General features: G+C 46.2%; 1 protein-coding gene across 1 annotated transcript in view; it reads left to right on the top strand.

Moving 5' to 3' along the window:
• The window catches only part of MYO3B (myosin IIIB), a 288,566-nt gene that overhangs the window by 29,188 nt on the left and 241,027 nt on the right, over positions 1 to 18,351 (top strand). Inside the window, exons 3-6 of the mRNA XM_081899516.1 lie at positions 7,093 to 7,276; positions 9,329 to 9,463; positions 15,561 to 15,665; positions 15,943 to 16,042. Coding sequence (XP_081755642.1) covers positions 7,130 to 7,276; positions 9,329 to 9,463; positions 15,561 to 15,665; positions 15,943 to 16,042 — 487 coding nt within the window. The 5' untranslated portion in view covers positions 7,093 to 7,129. The remainder of the gene's footprint in view (positions 1 to 7,092; positions 7,277 to 9,328; positions 9,464 to 15,560; positions 15,666 to 15,942; positions 16,043 to 18,351) is intronic.

Raw genomic sequence — 18,351 nt, 5'->3', positions numbered from 1 at the left:
AGAAGCCATCCCAGTTTCTGATTTGATTCCAGAATGTCCCACTTTTCCTTAAAGGTAAAGGTACCCCTGCCCGTAGGGGCCAGTCTTGCCAGACTCTGGGGTTGTGCGCCCATCTCACTCAAGAGGCCAGGGGCCAGCGCTGTCCGAAGACACTTCCGGGTCACGTGGCCAGTGTGACATCGCTGCTCTGGCGAGCCAGAGCTGCACACGGAAACGCCGTTTACCTTCCCGCTAGAAAGCGGTCCCTATTTATCTACTTGCACCCAAGGGTGCTTTCGAACTGCTAGGTTGGCAGGCGCTGGGACCGAACAACGGGAGCGCACCCTGCCGCGGGGATTCGAACCGCCGACCTTTTGATCGGCAAGCCCTAGGCGCTGAGGTTTTAACCCACAGCGCCACCCGCGTCCTTAAGCTTTTCCTTAGGAAGTCCCTATTTTCATTGGAGAAATTTTGGAGGGTCTGGTTATTGTGACTCCCAAACCAAGGAGATAAGTAATTCTACAACCTTTAGAAGACACCTGAAGGCAGCAATTTATAGGGCTGCTTTTTAATGTTTAATTAAAGGTAAAGGTACCCCTGCCCGTATGGGCCAGTCGTGTCCGACTCTAGGGTTGTGCGCTCATCTCACTCTAGAGGCCGGGAGCCAGTGCTGTCTGGAGACACTTCCGGGTCACGTGGCCAGCGTGACGAAGCTGCTCTGGCGAGCCAGCACCAGAGCAGCACACGGAAACGCCATTTACCTTCCTGCTAGAAAGCAGTACCTATTTATCTACTTGCACTTAGGGGCGCTTTCAAACTGCTAGGTGGGCAGGAGCTGGGACCGAAAGACGGGAGCTCACCCCACCGCGGGGATTCGAACTGCCGACCATGCGATCGGCAAGTCCTAGGCACTGAGGTTTTACCCACAGCGCCACCCGCATCCCCAATGTTTAATTATGTTTATATATATATTGGAAACTGCCCAGAGTGGCTGGACAACCCAGTCAGATGGACGGGGTAATAATAATAATAATAATAATAATAATAATAATAATAATAATAATAATGATGATGATGTTGTTGAATAGGATGTCCTTATTTTCATCGGAGAAATGTTGGAGAGTAAGAATTAAGCCCAAGTTCATGTAATGGCATTTGTGCATTATGTATTCATCCTTTTTACAAAGCCTTCTTCCTCTCCCCACTTGGTTGTCCTCCTGTCCATCCCCTTCCTGCTGTGAAAATTTAGGCCATAAGTTCTCCTTAAATAAAAAAAACTTTTTTTAAAAAATTGATTTTTAATGTCAAGTAGCGAAACGTAGCCATACATGGAAAACAGAGCTTAATAGCTGTACCGAAAAGAAAGAAAGATAGTGGCTGGTTGTAGTTTTACACGTTCCAAGAAAGGCAATCAAATGGAAGTGTCTCTCCATAAGGTTCTGTGAGTCGATGGAGGGTGAAAAGCATGTTCGATTGTCTTAACGAAGCTAATAAAAGGATGCCATGTTGTATAGAAGGTGTGAGTCTTCCCTCCTCCCCAATCAATATTGCTTTTGTGAGAGAGATGGTTAATTTGTCCATAAGCACAATGGCAATCACTACTGGCAAGCACAATGACAATCACTAATCTAACTGCATTTAATAAATGGAGAATGTTCTTGATCTGAGGAGTAAAATAAGATGGTAGGGCCAGTTTGGGGTCTGCTTGTAGCAATTGTCCTATCATTTCATACGCTCCAACATTTCTCTGGTGAAAATAGGGATGTCCCGTTCCATAATGATAATTTTCCTATTTATACACATCTCACTGGGTTGCCCCAGCCACTCTGGGCATCTTCCAACATATATACAAACAAAACATTAAACATTAAAAAAACACAAAACCTTCCCTATACTGTACAGTACTGTTCAGACGGCTCAGGGGTTGGATAATTCCATGCCCTCCAACATTTCAGCAACGAAAAGAGGGATGTCCTAAGGAAAAGTGGGACATTCTGGGATCAAATAGCAAACTGGGATGGCTTCTCCAAATCGCGGACAGCCATGGAAAATAGAGACACTTGGAGGATCTATCATTTGATTGTTTGAAAAACGTGTTCCCCAAAGGGGGTGATTTTGGGGCAAAACCACCACACATACCCTAAAGAGCCAGGTAAATTCCATACCACCCAATCCCGGATTCACAGAAGCTGGCCCAGCTTCTGTTTGAAATCCTAGGTGTCCAGCTTCTGCCTCCATCCGCCTCCTCGGCCTTCGATGCAGCCTTCGCTGCTGCTGTACATTGGAAGCGGATACACCGATTGAAAGCACACTTCCAGAAGCAGGCACACCAATTCTGGCAGCTGCGCCAGCCAAGGAGGCCTGGCCATGCTGGCTGAGAAGCGCTGGTTGTGCTGTTGTGCGAGGAGAGCAGCCTGATCTCTTCTTCCTCCTGCAGCTGCCTTAAGATGGCACAGCACCCCACAAATCACTGGTCCATTCCCCTTGATCCTCCTTCTTCCCACCTGTCTCCTCTGCCCAATCCTCAAGCTCCTGCCCATCCCTGATGCTTGTTTACACTCTGATTACCAGATTTTTTTCAATGAATCCAGGGACATTTTTAATTATTACTGTATTTTTTAAGCTGAGTAGCAACAGGGAGTCAGTAGTGGGGATGGCGAGGCAAAAGACCCTGGGCCCAAGCACACATGCATATTGTATAAAGGTGCAAAGCCCTTCTTTCGCACCCTGTGAAACATAAATGTGCAGCGTTGTTATTATTATTATTATTATTAATAATAATAATTATTATTATTATTATTATTTATTTATACCCCTCCCATCTGGCTTGGTTTCCCCAGCCACTCTGGGCGGCTTCCAACAAAGTATTAAAATACAGTAGTCCGTTCAACATTAAAAGCTTTCCTAAACAGGGCAGCCTTCAGATGTCTTCTCTTTGACATCTGATGGGAAGGCGTTCCACAGGGCGGGTGCCACTACTGAGAAGGCCCTCTGCCTGGTTCCCTGCAACCTCATTTCTTTCAGTGAGGGAACTGCCAGAAGGCCCTCGGAGCTGGACCTCAGTGTCCAGGCTGAATGATGGGGGTGGAGACGCTCCTTCAGGTATACTGTTGAACATTTAATGCAACAGTTGGAGTGGACTTTCTCAGAAGAAAGGCTAAGACAGGGTTACCAGACATCCCCAGTTCCCGGGGACAGTCCCCAGATTTGCAAATCTGTCCCCGGGAAACATGGCAGCAGCAGCAGCCTCAGCAGCCCAGAGCCAGCCTGTTAGAGCAGTTGGCTCTGGCTGGCTTCAGGAGCCGCTTGCTGCTCGCTGCTCACTGCTTGCTGCCATGGCACCGCCATTTTTCCTGCACCACGGCAGTGAACAGCTCCTGAAGCCAGCCAGAGCCAACTGCCCCTCCTGGGCAACGGCCGCCTGCCCGTGACTCCCGAGCCTTCCCTAATCTGTCAAAACAAAGGGGGAAGGAGATCGAGGAAGGCTTGGTGGTTACGGGCGAGTGTTGCGCCGTTGCCCAGTTTTTTAAAAATGGCCTCGGTCCAGTATACCTGAAGGAGCGTCTCCACCCCCATCGTTCTGCCTGGACACTGAGGTCCTGCGCTGAGGGCCTTCTGGCGGTTCCCTCGCTGCGAGAAGCCAAGTTGGGAGCCGCCCAGAGTGACTGGGGAAACCAAGCCAGGTGGGTGGGGTATAAATAATAAATTGTTTGTTTGTTTTGTACATTTTCCTTCTACGTGGATTTCCAGACTGCCTCTGCCTATAGGCTCATGGAAGGTGACAGCGGTCCAAGTATCTGGCCTGTTTGCGGGCATGAACATGGAAGCACTGCAATCTGGCCAAACACTCCTCTCTCTTTAGCAATTTTATTCTATTTGAGGCATTGAAAGGCCGCAGCCGATTATCCCACAAACGCAGCTTCAGCCTTCTCTCTTCCATGTGGTGGTGAAGCCGATGTGCCAGAGCTAATTGTGCATGCAGACGCTCTCAGCACCATGTGGAGATGTGCATATGGAACAATAAAACAATATTTTCTGCTTTGCTGCACAAGTGTATCTGCTGCAATGCTAGGATTGCCTCCACCACCGATTGCAGAGTCCCAGAAACGCGTAGCGTTTTACATCACGACTCCTCAGTAAAATACGGCTCTGGAGCCGAGCCTAGAACTAATTTCGGGGCCGATCTGTCCAGAAGGCTTATGTTACTGAGGACTGGATAATGATTCTCCACTGAAAGGCAGCTACTGTTGCTGAAAACTGTAAAGATATTTACAGTTTCAGAGGGCTTGTGCTGGAAATAACACCATCGGTCAGGAAGTGCTAGCGTGGCTCTATTATCCTTGCTCACTGGTCTGACACATCCTGTCCCCTTATGTGTTGAATGAGCAGTGGGGACTGGTGATAGAAGAGGGCCTTTGAATTCCCTGGAAACTGTTTATGCAATGCTGATGCAATCTTGCTGTTGATTGTTTTACTGGCTAATTTGTTTACATCTGGCATTGCTAATTCCGACGCATGTTTTGCTTTGCGGTACAATTGGTGCTTTTGAATTCTGGTGCTGGAGGAGACTCTTGAGAGTCCCATGGACTGCAAGAAGATCAAACCTCTCCATTCTTAAGGAAATCAGCCCTGAGTGCTCACTGGAAGGACAGATCCTGAAGCTGAGGCTCCAATACTTTGGCCACCTCATGAGAAGAGAAGACTCCCTGGAAAAGACCCTGATGTTGGGAAAGGAACATCAAGGAGAATATAATTGTGTCTGAATTTTACCAGTTAACATTCTTTATAAGTATAATGATGTAGAGGCTTGCAGTACTTTATTTGTTTTCTGGCTGCACTATTCATTTTATAGATGATCCTCTATTGTCAAGTTAATGTTTACGATTATTAAGAGTGAGAGATTGACTCTAAGTTCTCCCTCCCTTTGCCTGCAGGGCGACTTCGGCACTGAGGGTGTATCTATCCAATAATGAATGATACCTGCGCCCTCATCTTTCTTAGACAGGGAACCGGCTATCTATATAACTGAAGTTAAAATGTGTTCTGGCTTGTATTCTCAACTTTTGCAAAACTGTCGCGCCAGGCCTGGGTTAATTTGTATTGGCAGATAATAGGTTTTTAGAGCACAAAGACAGATGTTGCAGATCTGGGGTTGTTGTTTTCTTCTAAGCATCTTTTTTTTAATGGAAGAGCAAAAATCCTTTGTGGAAATTAGAAGAGTTATCTCCTGTTCATCTTGTATCAGGAAGCTATTCAACTATACTCGGAGTTGAGAGTGGATTCATGCTTTTTGTTCAGCTCATAGTGGTGAGGAGGAATGGAAGTTCTCCCAGAATGTTTGCTTTATATACATTATTTACACAATGGGCTGCACGTGATTGGCTAATTCCGGGATTCTCCTGTAGGCCAATCAGGTTGTGGATTCACTTCCACCTGGAGCTGGATTGGGTGGCTCCTGTGGACCAATCAGACTGCTGCATTCTGGAGCCTATTGTTCTAGGACCAATCGGACTGCTGCATTCTGAATCCTATTGTTCTACGACCAATCAGACTGCTGCATTCTGAATCCTATTGTTCTAGGGCCAATCAGACTGCTGCATTTTGGATCCTATTCAACTCAGTACATAACAGCTATAGATTTTGGAGCTTTAAAAAAGTAAAAGGGGGTGGGGGAGAACAGCTTGCTTGTATCATCAGGCCTAAAGCCTGTGGAAGTCAGCTGAAGGGCTATTTCCATACTTAGAGAAGCATTGCCATCCTGCAACCAAATTGTGGTCTTATCCTGTTCTGAAGCACATTTTATTATGAGGGGTGTATGTTTTTTTTTATACCCACAGCATGCGTCCATATGCAGAATAGACACTTAAGGAGGAGACTGCTACTTCCAGTGCTGGTTATAAAAATAATGAGAAGCTGGATTTTATTTGTGTAAATATTTGGTTCCTTTCAAGCTGATAATAATATAATAATAATTTATTATTTATACCCCGCCCATCTGGATGGGTTTCCCCAGCCATTCTGGGAGGCTTCCAACAGAACACTAAAATACAATAACCTATTAAGCATTAAAAGCTTCCCTAAAATACAATAACCTATTAAGCATTAAAAGCTTACCTAAACCCGGTAAGATGTGTGGGGTATAAATAGGAAAATTTTCTTATAATGCATCCATATATCCAAGAAGAGAGTTGCATGCAATAAAATGCAATATGACAAAATTGGTGGAGGATTTTGATGGCGCAGGAGACCTTCAGTGGTCAAGCTGCAGGAACACAAGATTGTGGAACATAGCTGTCAACTGTCCCTTATTTGGTGGGAAAGTCCCTTATCCCAGCGCTGTGTCCCACTGCTGTCCCTTATTGATGATGTCCCTTAAATTTCCCAGGTTTCAAAGGAAGCAGCTCCTCATCCTCCCTCCCTCCCTGCCGGCCAGGGAGGAGGGAGGCTCCAACTGTGTTGTTTGGCTGCGTTGCTCACTCAATAAGGAGTCTAAGAATGACTGGGGGGTGGAGCTTGCATGCCTTGTGCCGATCAAATCAGCCGCGTTGCCTGGGGACTCGCCTTTGCTCAGCGCTTCCCAGCGGAGAGGTGACGGTGGTTTTCCTTGCTGCATCCCCTTTGCCGGGTTGCTGCGCTGTGGGAACCACCACTTGAGGCTTTGTTTGGCTGCTGGCTGGGCTTTCTGCCTTTGGCTTGGAGGGGCTCCGAAGTTGAACATACCTGTGCTCTGAAAATCCCTTATTTTGGCTGCTGATCCCTTATTTTTGAGGCTGCTGGTCCCTTATTTTCAAATCTGTAAGTTGACAGCTATGTTGTGGAAGAGAGTATGTTCTTCCAAGTCAAGAACTTAACATCTGTGTTGGGAAACGAATGGGCTGGATAGTGAGATGTTGCTTGCAATAGAATCCCAAATTAGAAGTTATAAAGGCTTCTAAATGTCAATGACTGCAGGGACTGGAGCTGAAGCCTAGATGTCACCACAATTTAGCTTCCAGACTTGGCAACCCCCCCTTAATTAACATAGTTTTCCTCATAACAGCCTCTGAGGCAAGGAGAGTTGCTTATGTGAAGCTAACCCGGTAATATTTTGCTTTAACCATTTCCTTTCCGCAGGAAGCCACTCTATGGATTGTTTCAGTATAATCAGAATATGATTGGGCTGGAATCGTTACCCGATCCCTCAGATACCTGGGAAATTATTGAGACCATTGGAAAGGGAACATATGGGAAAGTCTATAAAGTTACTCATAAGAAGGATGGCAGTTTGGCAGCAGTGAAGATTCTGGATCCGATCAGTGTAAGTAAAGAGGAAAGTTAACCATTTGATTTCCCTTTCCCCCTCCAAGGCCCCCTGGACAAACAGATGTGATACCCATACTCAGTAATTAGAGGAAAAGCAAGTATTTTGGGGTAATTGTTTAGGTGTACAAAAATCACATTATGACAGAAAGTAAGGGAGGTAGCTGTTCCAAAATTGCATTTAATCCCAACTGAACTCAGGCGCTTTTGTTTGTGTGCAAAGGTTGGACTTCTGTCTGTGCTAGGATCTTGCACTTTGTTTGGTTCTGAAAATTAAACTGGGTTCACAAATTGCATGTGCCTCTGCATTTGCAAGGCTTAAGAAGTCAATTCTGAAGATAGGTGGAGTTCTCAGGTTTCAACATATTGCAGCAAAAGACCCATAATCTTCCTCAATACGCCACAAGTGTCTAGGTTTGGTACCGTATGTGTGTAGGACATGCATAGGTAATGTTTTTTGTTTTTTTTTTTAAGGAGATACATAGGTAATTCATTTATTTTTTAATGAAAAAATAGTTATCCGATAAACCTAGAGTCAAGTGAAATGATTTATAAATGAAACCTAAATGGTTTGAGGAAAAGTAGTTTATGGGAATAAGGTAAAAAAAAAAAAAGGAGGTAAAAGACTCCTGGACGGGTAAGTCCAGTTAAATTTGACTATGGGGTGCGGCACTCATCTTCGCTTTCAGGCCGAGGGAGCTGGCGTTTGTCCACAGACAGCTTTCCAGGTCATGTGGCCAGCATCACTAAACCGCTTCTGGCGCAACGGAACACCATAACGGAAGCCAGAGCGCACAGAAACACTGTTTACCTTCCCGCCACAGTCGTACCTATTTATCTACTTATACTGGTGTGCTTTTGAACTGCTGTGTTGGCAGGAGCTGGGACAGAGCCATGGGAGCTCACCCCGTCACGGGGATTTGAACTGCCGACCTTCTGATCGGCAAGCCCAGGAGGCTCAGTGGTTTAGACCACAGCGCCACCCGCTATGGCAGGTGTTTATGGGAATAAGAGCCCAATCTGAAACATCAGAAGAAAGTTTCATTGCATTCCATGAATTTATTACCTAACAGGTCTTCTTAAGTATGTAGGCAGGCAGAACAATCGTATTTTACCTTAATAGGTGATTGAGGAGATTTGCTGGCAATGCAACCATTACACGCTGCTAAGAGCAGGCCACGAGGTAGGGGCGTCTTTCCATTTACCTTCCCATTGACTGCAGCGGGAGGTTATTAACCACGGGTCCCTTCCCGGGGTGTGTTGGCATCTCAGTGTCTGCGCCCTTTGCCCCCGATACACAGCCTCCCCCTTACACTGCTAGCACAATATCCCTGGAAGATAAGCTATTACTGGAACAAGCTTCCCATTGGAGGGCTAGGGGATTTCCACTGGCCAAAGAATTGCCCCACTGACATACTCCCCATATCCAGTAGCAGAGCTTCCCAAGGCCCCTCAGCATACCTCTCCTGGTATGCCCCACGGAGGACCTTACGGTCTTAAAAACATCTTGGAGATCCCGGGCCACAGGGAGGTTAGGCTGGCCTCAACCAGAGCCAGGGCTTTTTCGGCTGTGGCCCCGACTTGGTGGAACGCTCTGTCACAAGAGACTAGGGCCCTGCAGGACTTGACATCTTTCCGCAGGGCCTGCAAGACAGAGCTGTTCTACAAGGCCTTTGGCCAAGGCACAGCCTGACCCCCCTCTCTCCTTCTGCAATCTTCATAGAACTCTAGCCCAATGGTTGCCATTAATTTGATTCCGAACTGATTTTAGAATGTATTTCAATTAATTGATTGTGATTTTATGTAAACAGTGCTATTTTTACTGTTGTTAGCTGCTCTGAGCCTGGCCTTGGCTGGGGAGAGTGGGATATAAATAAATTATTATTATTATTATTATTATTATTATTACCCCTTTAATATTTCTAATGCTGCCCCAAAGCGATGTTTATGTGACTGCTGTTCAGTCTCTAGATGTGTTATGTCATGTAACCCATCCCCAACAAAGCTGTTATGTTTGTAAAGTGCCCGTCTCTGTGTGTCTCCAATTTAGGATGTGGATGAAGAAATTGAAGCAGAATACAACATCTTGCAATTCCTTCCAAATCACCCCAACGTTGTTAAATTCTATGGAATGTTTTACAAAGCAGATCAATATGTGGGCGGACAGCTGTGGCTTGTTCTTGAGGTAAGATATTTTGTGAGACTAAATCTTAATTAAAAGAGATTTTTTACGAGCTAACTGCTTCTTCCAAAAATGTAGAAGCAGAAATACTGGCTGACCGGTATTCTCAGAAGAATTCTGTCTCTTTCTGCTCGTGATGATTAATCGGAGGGTTCCTTTGGGAAGGAAATACAGTGCCAGATGTCCCCTCGACTTAGCATTTACACTGTACATTTACAAATGCATATTTGCTTCTGCATATGCCTGAACTGAAGTGGGCCACTTCAGAGAGAATCTGGCTTCATCCAAATTTAGGTAGATGGCAAGTTGATTCATACTCATTTGGGCTCTTCCTAAAGATTTGGGACTGATTTGGAGGCGAGAGGGAATCAGTCAGCATATTTGTGAAAATATATACTTCTCTCAACCTCTCCAAATGAAGAAAACCCCTGTGAGGGAGAAGTGAGAGAGGAAGGGGTACAGTTTTGTGATGGACAAATATAGCTTTTAACCACAGGGAATCATTCTGCAAAGGCTCTCTGATCCCAGTACTTTGGGGAGGGGCACTGAAGGAATATATTCAAGCAAAGCAAACTCTATTGTGTACTCCATTTTCACACATGTCAAGGAAGTTTTTTTACTTAGATGACAGCAATAATGTCCTCTGGCTGCCTGTCCATGGAGTACAGATCCAGTAGGGCCCCCCCCCAAAAAAACCCACCCCAACACCTACTGTTTCACTAGCTTTGAACACAACGAAGGACTCCCTTATGCCTTTCATACTGGTGGTAACGCTGATCTGAAATGGTCGAGAGACACGTTCTCCACTGAAAATTCAAAACAAAACTTCATTGTGCAATTTCTAATGCCCATGTTTTGGAAGCTGCTATTTGTCTCATGTGTGGGCTATGAAGTTATTGGGTGAGAATTTGAAGGAGGACACAGTTTGAAGGACGCCACTGAACCACGGCAACTGCCTTTCCTAAACTCTAAGCTCATTCCATTCTAAGCTTATTAGCTTTCCTAAGCTCATTCCATTCTTTCAATTGATCCGACCGGCAGTTAAATCATACAGCATCATGTTTCTTGGGATGTCATCCTCTCGAGACATACTAGGCGGTGGTTCCTGATCAGGTTGTAGCCTTATAGGGAAGAAGCATGCAAATGCAAAGGAAGGTTTGGGTGGCGAGAGTCGTTGAAAGGAGTACCACCCGTGGGTGCCATCTACACTGTTCTCCAGACCCCCCTCTCATTTTGCTTTGCAATAAGTGTCACCCAAAGCTATACTGCAGACTCGGGGTAGCTGAAAAATCCATTTTTGGGGTGGAGGCATCTTCCAAGAGGGAAGCTCTCAGTGTGCCAAACCATAATCAGTGAAGATGATTTCCTAGTTTCCTTTATAGGGCCCATTCAGCATTGGAAAAATAAGGCTGAGAAGAGAGGGTTTGGTTGCCGCTTTCTCCTAGCTGAAATGGTCACTCCAAGCTCCAATTTGACCCAAGTATGATTTTGTTCACGAGACAGGTAGTAGCTTTGAAGAGTGATTTAGATCACGAGTGGACAGGTTCAGACTCTCCAAGTGTCTCTCTTTTCCAGGGACATCCCTGATTTAGAGAAGCCATCCCGGTTTCTGATTTGAAAGTCCCACTTTTCCTGTTTTCATCGGAGAAATGTTGGCGGGTACGCAGACTTCAGGCCTGTTGTGGGTTGTTGTTGTTGTTTTACTGGAACCCACAAATCTTCTGAACAGAGCCACGTGGCAAAAGAATTTATGAACAGGGGGCTTTAGATCATGTTTGGGGATTAGGGATTTGATTTCTTTTCGGTACCAGAATGGAACTGAGCTCAAAGCACTTTCATGCAGATGCCCACTCTTGCATAAGTGTCCTTCATTTCTGCAGCCCAATTCGAGTGGGGAAAGTTGATTTGCTGTTATTGTTAAACTGGGATTCAGGAGCCATTTCCTATCTATTACAAATCAACCAGAGATCTGCCAGTAGATCCCTGAGCTACCACTTGCCCACACCTGATTTCAATCAGGAAAGCAGGTTTAAGCAGAAAGGGTTAAACACACCCTCCCCTAGAGACTGATTTCATGACTGTATTGCTGCTTTGCTTATTGATAAAATTCCAAACCCTGCAGGAGCCCCTGTTGAGGCATCTTCTGAATCACATCCAGTTTGCCCTTCAGAATAATTCACACCCCCTCTGGATTGCAGTCATCAAACTGCAGGCGGGGAGAAAGTTAGCAAAATGTTAGCATTATTGACCCAACTGAAATACCCTGCACTTCAGGATTTGCATACCAATTTTGTCTCTGTTGTGCTGCAATTGCTATTTATAACCCTTGAATTCAATGAAAGGAATGCCATACAAAAGGGCTCAAATGCTTTTGTTGCTGTTTCTTTGATGAAATCATATATTCTTTGTGTTGTGGCTAACTTCTGGGGGTGAAAATGTAATTAAAAGTTCTTATTTCCCCTCGGGGCATCTTCGTTCTGCCAGGCTTATACTCTGTGAGCAATATGTTTCTCACTCAGAGCTCCTTTGAACACTTGGACCTGTCATGACTAAAGTGTTATTATTACCTCAATGTGAGGGGAGGAAAAAGGAACTCCTGCAGCCCTGTTCACTTATTTACAAAAGCGACCACCACACACACACACACACACACACACACACACACACACCCCAACCCCTCGCCTCCCCCTGGCCTCATGCACCAACTTTCTCAACCTCCCTCAACATGGCTACATACAGATATTTCGGATTTCAGGTCTCATGATCCCAAGTCACTGCAAACCCAAGTCTCCCTATTTTCCAGGGATGTCCCTGATTTAGAGAAGTCATCCCGGTTTCTGATTTGATCCCCTTTTCCTTAGGATGTCCCTATTTTCATTGGAGAAATATTGTGGGGTATGGAGTTATCCGACCCTCAAGCTGTCTGAAGGCAATCCTGCATAGGGAGGTTTGTTTAATGTTTAATGCTTTATTGTGTTTTTATAGATGTTGGAAGCTGCCCAGGGTGGCTGGGGCAACCCAGTAAGATGTGTGGGGTATAAATAGGAAAATCATCATTCTAGAATGGGACCTCCTTGTTTTCAATGGAGAAATGTCGGAGGGTATGTCATTGGCCATGCTGGTTGGTGCTGATGGGTCTCCAGCTGTTATTGGACTACATCTCCCATCATTCCCAGATACCAGGACCAGTGTTCAGGGATGGTGGGAACTGTAGTTCAAAAACAGCTGCCGTCCCAAGTTTGGGAAACCTTGATTTAGACGGCCTAAAGTTGATGAAGGCCACTTTGTACTGTGAGGCCACAAGCCTGTCTTTTCCTAACCCCAGTATGAGGCACCAAAACAGAAGCAAAGAAACATCCACAACTGTACCTCTCATGCCATACTACATGTTCCTAGGCCACTCATGTTGAGAGCCAGTGTGGTGTAGTGGTTAAGAGTGGTAGACTCATAATCTGGTGAACTGGGTTCGATTCCCTGCTCCTCCACATGCAGCTGCTGGGTGACCTTGAGCCAGTCACACTTCTCTGAAGTCTCTCAGCCCCACTCACCTCACAGAGTGTTTGTTGTGGGGCAGGAAGGGAGTGATAAAGTGGGATATCAAATCCAAACTCCTCCTCTTCTTCTTGAGCTCACACCTCATCTTAATAGGGTTGTTATGGATCTAAACAGCAAACATACGGTGGTCAGAGCTGCTTCGAGGAGATATACTGGTCCGTCTAGAACTATGTGGTTTTATAGCTGAGATATTCTGCTGGTGAATGCCATAGAAAAAAGACACCAGAGTGATAGCAAAATAGCTACTGGAGAGACATGAGTGATGAACTAATGATGTGGGCAAAAATCCATTTAGAAAGGTTTTAATTTTACTTTTTCTTTTAGTGTGTGGAAAACTATAGATGGGGGGAAATGTTTGCAATAAGCTGTGCTTTTCTGGATTCTGAATGTTTCATCTCGGTTGTTGGCAGAATGCGCCATCAAGCCCGAGTATAGAGAGATGTCTGCCATCTATTTTATATTGCCTGCCAGCAGGAGTATTGATGGAGTGAAGGTTTGAAATGACTGTAATTTGTGGCCTCCCAGTTATCAAGTCCATCAATCTTGTCCCTTAAACACACACATACACACACACACACACACACACCCTCCTGGATTTTCCTTCATACAAAAAGTAGTTTTAGAAAATATACGTTAGTATAAAAGTATACCACTTCTGATACACATACACAATATTTTAAAACAGAGATGAATCCCATTAAAAACAACAACACTCAATTCAGTTTAGGTGGTGGGACGCAGGTGGCGCTGTGGGTTAAACCACAGAGCCTAGGACTTACCGATCAGAAGGTCGGCGGTTCAAATCCCGCAATGGGGTGAGCTCCCGTTGCTCGGTCCTTGCTCCTGCCCACCTAGCAGTTCGAAAGCACGTCAAAGTGCAAGTAGATAAATAGGTACCGCTCTGGCGGGAAGGTAAACGGCATTTCCTGCGCTGCTCTGGTTCACCAGAAGTGGCTTAGTCATGCTGGCCACATGACCCGGAAGCTGTACGCCGGCTCCCTCGGCCAATAAAGCGAGATGAGCGCCGCAACCCCAGAGTAGGTCATGACTGGACCTAATGGTCAGGGGTCCCTTTGCCTTTTAACTTTGGGCAAGGACCAAAGCTCAGTGGTAGAGAACATGTTGTGTTATGTGGAGGAGGTCTCATGTTCGGTCCCCCACCTCTCCAAGTGCCACAGAAGCATGCCGGTCAATAATCACAGAGTTCAAAGTTGGAGTTAACTCCTTATTAGCCAAAAAAAAAAACACCCCATGATCTCCACAGACTTGGTTCAATGTCAGGCCTAATGGGCAGCTCGTTCTTGGTGGTCTTATTCCGTGAAAAGCAGTTGCCGAGACTGAAAGTCCCCCATCTCCACACAGCTGTCTACGTCCCCTCCTCTCCAGGGCTTTCCCCCAAGCAACCGGAGGCTGCGCCAGTGTGTAGTCTGTCCCTGCTCCACTCTTTTCATGCCTCCTCTGGTTCTGGGAGGCCAAGAGGGAGGGAGCTTGTCGCAGGAGGAGGAGGAGACACCCGTGACTCTTCACCAGCCCGACTCTTCTCTGCCTCTTGGCCTCCCTCTCTCCGCTCTCCTTCAGCTTCTGCCTCTGATTCTGAACCGCCACAGACTCTTCCCTGCTCACTAAACCCTGCTACATCTTCAGCTTCTGACACCTCGTACTCCCAGTCTTCTCTCTTGCGGCATTTTTTCATCTCCGCCAAGCTAAGCAGTTGGCTCCTTACCTCTTTCGCCCTGACCTAGCCACTGTGATCCACGCGACGGTCACCTCCAGACTGGATTATTGTAACTCGCTCTACGTGGGGCTGCCCTTGAGACTCACCCAGAAACTCCAGCGGGTGCAGAATGCCGCGGCGAGACTCCTTACGTGGCGAGACTCCTCGCTGCGAGATCACATTCACCCGGTGCTATACCAGCTGCACTGGCTCCCGGTGGAGTACAGGATCAGGTTTAAGGTGCTGGTTTTAACCTTTAAAGCCCTATATGGCCTAGGACCCTCGTACCTACGGGAGCGCCTCTCCTGGTATGTCCCACAGAGGGACTTACAATCTTCAAACAAAAACATCTTGGAGATCCCAGGCCACAGAGAGGTTAGGCTGGCCTCAACTAGAGCCAGGGCTTTTTTGGCTGTGGCTCCGATCTGGTGGAATGCTCTGTCACAAGAGACTAGGGCCCTGCGGGACTTGACATCTTTCTGCAGGGCCTGCAAGACAGAGCTGTTCCACCAAGCCTTTGGTCAGGGCACAGCCTGACTCCCTCCTTTGGCAATCTTCACAGAACGCTAGCCCAATGGTTGCCATCAATTTGATTTGAATTAATTTTATAATGAAATGATTTTAGAATGTTGTATTATTTTATTGTTGTTAGCTGCCCTGAGCCCGGCTTCGGCTGGGGAGGGTGGCATATAAATAAAAATTTATTATTATTATTATCATTTGTATATATTGTTACTTGATCCGTGAAAGCAGAGATCTGCAAGCTAAACAGGCCTGTTGAGTGACTAACAGGGGGTCTTGCTCTGCTTCTCTTCCGCCCCCTTTTTGCAGCTGTGCAACGGAGGTTCTGTCACAGACCTTGTCAAAGGCTTGCTGAAGGGTGGCCAGCAGTTGGATGAAGCTATAATCTCGTACATCTTATATGGCGCTCTCCTGGTAAGGATGTTCATTAAGCCTCTAATGACAGCAGAGGGTGCAATTTACCCAACTGATGACATTTTCTATTTATAAATGATGGCGCAGCTGACAGTAAAACACAGATTTTGTTATAGCAGCAGCGGGGGGCTGTTTGCAGGATGTGATGCATCTAACAGTGTGCCTGCAGATTGTTTTGATTGACCTCCCTAAAATTAGGGAAATTACATTTCAAAATAGGAGTTAGCATCTTCTCTCTCCCCCTCCCCTTCTCCTCCTCTTTTTTTTTTGGCACCAGGGTCTTCAGCACTTACACAACAACCGGATCATTCACCGTGACGTCAAGGGGAACAACATTCTCCTGACGACAGAAGGAGGAGTCAAGCTTGTTGATTTTGGTAATGAACAGCTTCTTTCTTTAAACCAGGGTGTCTGGGTTTTTTGACTGCATGGGAAAGCAGAGAAGTCCCTGAGTGTTCTTTCGGGGTGGAACCTTGAAATGAGAAGGCACAAAATGCACGAACGTAGCAGTGCTAGAGAAGGGCTCATCGCCCAGAGGCAGCAGAGCTCACGCTTTGCAGGCAAGAGTGCCCAGGTTTGATATCTGGAATCTCCCAGTAGGCCTCGTTTGAAATCCTGGAGCTGCACCCAAAGGTCTGCTCACTATAAGTGAAATATATTCGGAGTTGAGAGTGGATTTCATGCTCTATGTTCAGCTCATAGTGGTGAGAAGAAATGGAAGTTCCCCCAGAATGTCTGCTTTATATACATTATTTGCACAATGGGCCCCATGTGATTGGCTAATTCCGGGATTCTCCTGTAGGCCAATCAGGTTGCGGATTCACTTCAACCTGGAGCTGGATTGGGTGGCTCCTGTGGACCAATCAGGCTGCTGCATTCTGAATCCTATTGTTCTAGGGCCAATCAGACTGCTGCATTCTGAATCCTATTGTTCTAGGACCAATCAGACGACTGCATTTTGGATCCTATTCAACTCAGCACATAACAATAAGGCAGCCTCCTGTGTTCTCAGGTATGGGGAAGAGGAGGAAGAAGCTGCTAGTCTATCTGGTTACTCTCAGGAAGCCTGACCATCAATCAGGTCAAACAAGATGGAGGGTGGAGCTGGTGAAATAACACAAGCTCCCAGCCTCCTCCTGGTGGCTTATAAGTCTTGGGTGGAGTCATGGGAGGGAGAAGGCAGAGGAGAAGCTTAGAGAAGGCAGAGCTGCTGTTTGAGGGAGGAACCAGCCAGATCGCTCCTGTGCTGATGGGAAGGGTAAACTGGGGGCGTTTTCTCTCCCCGCGGAGTCCAGCTATTTCCATCCGGCAGAAAGATAGCAGAACTGCCTCCCCAAACATTTGTTGTTGTTTAGTCATGTCCGACTCTTCGTGACCCCATGGACCAGAGCACGCCAGGCACTTCTGTCTTCCACTGTCTCCCACAGTTTGGTCAAACTCATGCTGGTAGTTTCGAGAACACTGTCCAACCATCTCATCCTCTGTCGTCCCCTTCTCCTTGTGCCCTCCATCTTTCCCAACATCAGGGTCTTCTCCAGGGAGTCTTCTCTTCTCATGAGGTGGCCAAAGTATTGGAGTCTCAGCTTCAGGATCTGTCCTTCCAGTGAGCACTCAGGGCTGATTTCCTTCAGAATGGATAGGTTTGATCTTCTTGCAGTCCATGGGACTCTCAAGAGTCTCCTCCAGCACCATAATTCAAAAGCATCAATTCTTCGGCGATCAGCCTGCTTTATGTCCAGCTCTCACTTCCATACATCACTACTGAGAAAACCATGGCTTTAACTATACGGACCTTTGTTGGCAAGGTGATGTCTCTGCTTTTTAAGATGCTGTCTATTACCTGCTCTGATGGAACCCCCAGAAATTACAAAACAGTTTGGAAGGAAGAGAGGGAAAACTCTGGTCCTGATCCGATTGTACTTAAAGCACACCAGCTGTGGCTATGTGCCCATATCTTGCTCAATTAATTGTCAATAGTAACACCCAGGTTTTTTGTGTCGGTGGTGAGATCAGGACTCCCAACAGTTACCTGATTGGGCATCCCTGGCAATCGAATCAGGCCAGGAACCTTCCATGCTTCTCCCTCATGCTGCTTGCTAGATCAGAGCATTTGTTCACAGAAATAATATTGGGGAGAGGCTCTTTTTCCCCAGTGCGGCGAAGGCAAAGAGGAAATCTCTAGATTTTAAATATTATCTTTTCCATATGAAAAGAAGGCACTGTTCTTTCTAAAACAGTTTTGACTAGCCTATAGCATATTTATTCACTCTCGGCAGAAGCTGAAGTGGTCCTCTGGGTCCAAAAGCTAACAGATCCATTTAATTTGCAATTACAGCTGTAAGATATGAGTGTGACTGAAAATTGGAAGCCTCCATAAAAGGATGAAAGAGAGACGGGAAGAAGTGGGTTTTGCAGCAGACTTCTGAATAAGCTTGCTGATTTCTTGAGGAGGATGCTAATTCAAGTAATAACAATAGCAATAATAAAAAGAGACGAGATAGATGTGACTCACACAGCCAAGTTTTATGTCTTCAAAAATGGGGTCAGCACATTACGTCTTCCTCCCATCACCCCAGACATAGGTACCTCAGGTTAAGTACTTAATTCGTTTGGGAGGTCCGTACTTAACCTGAAACTGTTCTTAACCTGAAGCACCACTTTAGCTAATGAGGCCTCCCGCTGCCGC

This window comes from Podarcis melisellensis, assembly GCF_964234715.1.
Source record: "Podarcis melisellensis genome assembly, chromosome: 1".
Classification (NCBI taxonomy): Eukaryota; Metazoa; Chordata; class Lepidosauria; order Squamata; family Lacertidae; genus Podarcis; species Podarcis melisellensis.
Note: the sequence above shows the minus strand (reverse complement) of the source record. Positions and strands in the feature narration are given on the sequence as shown.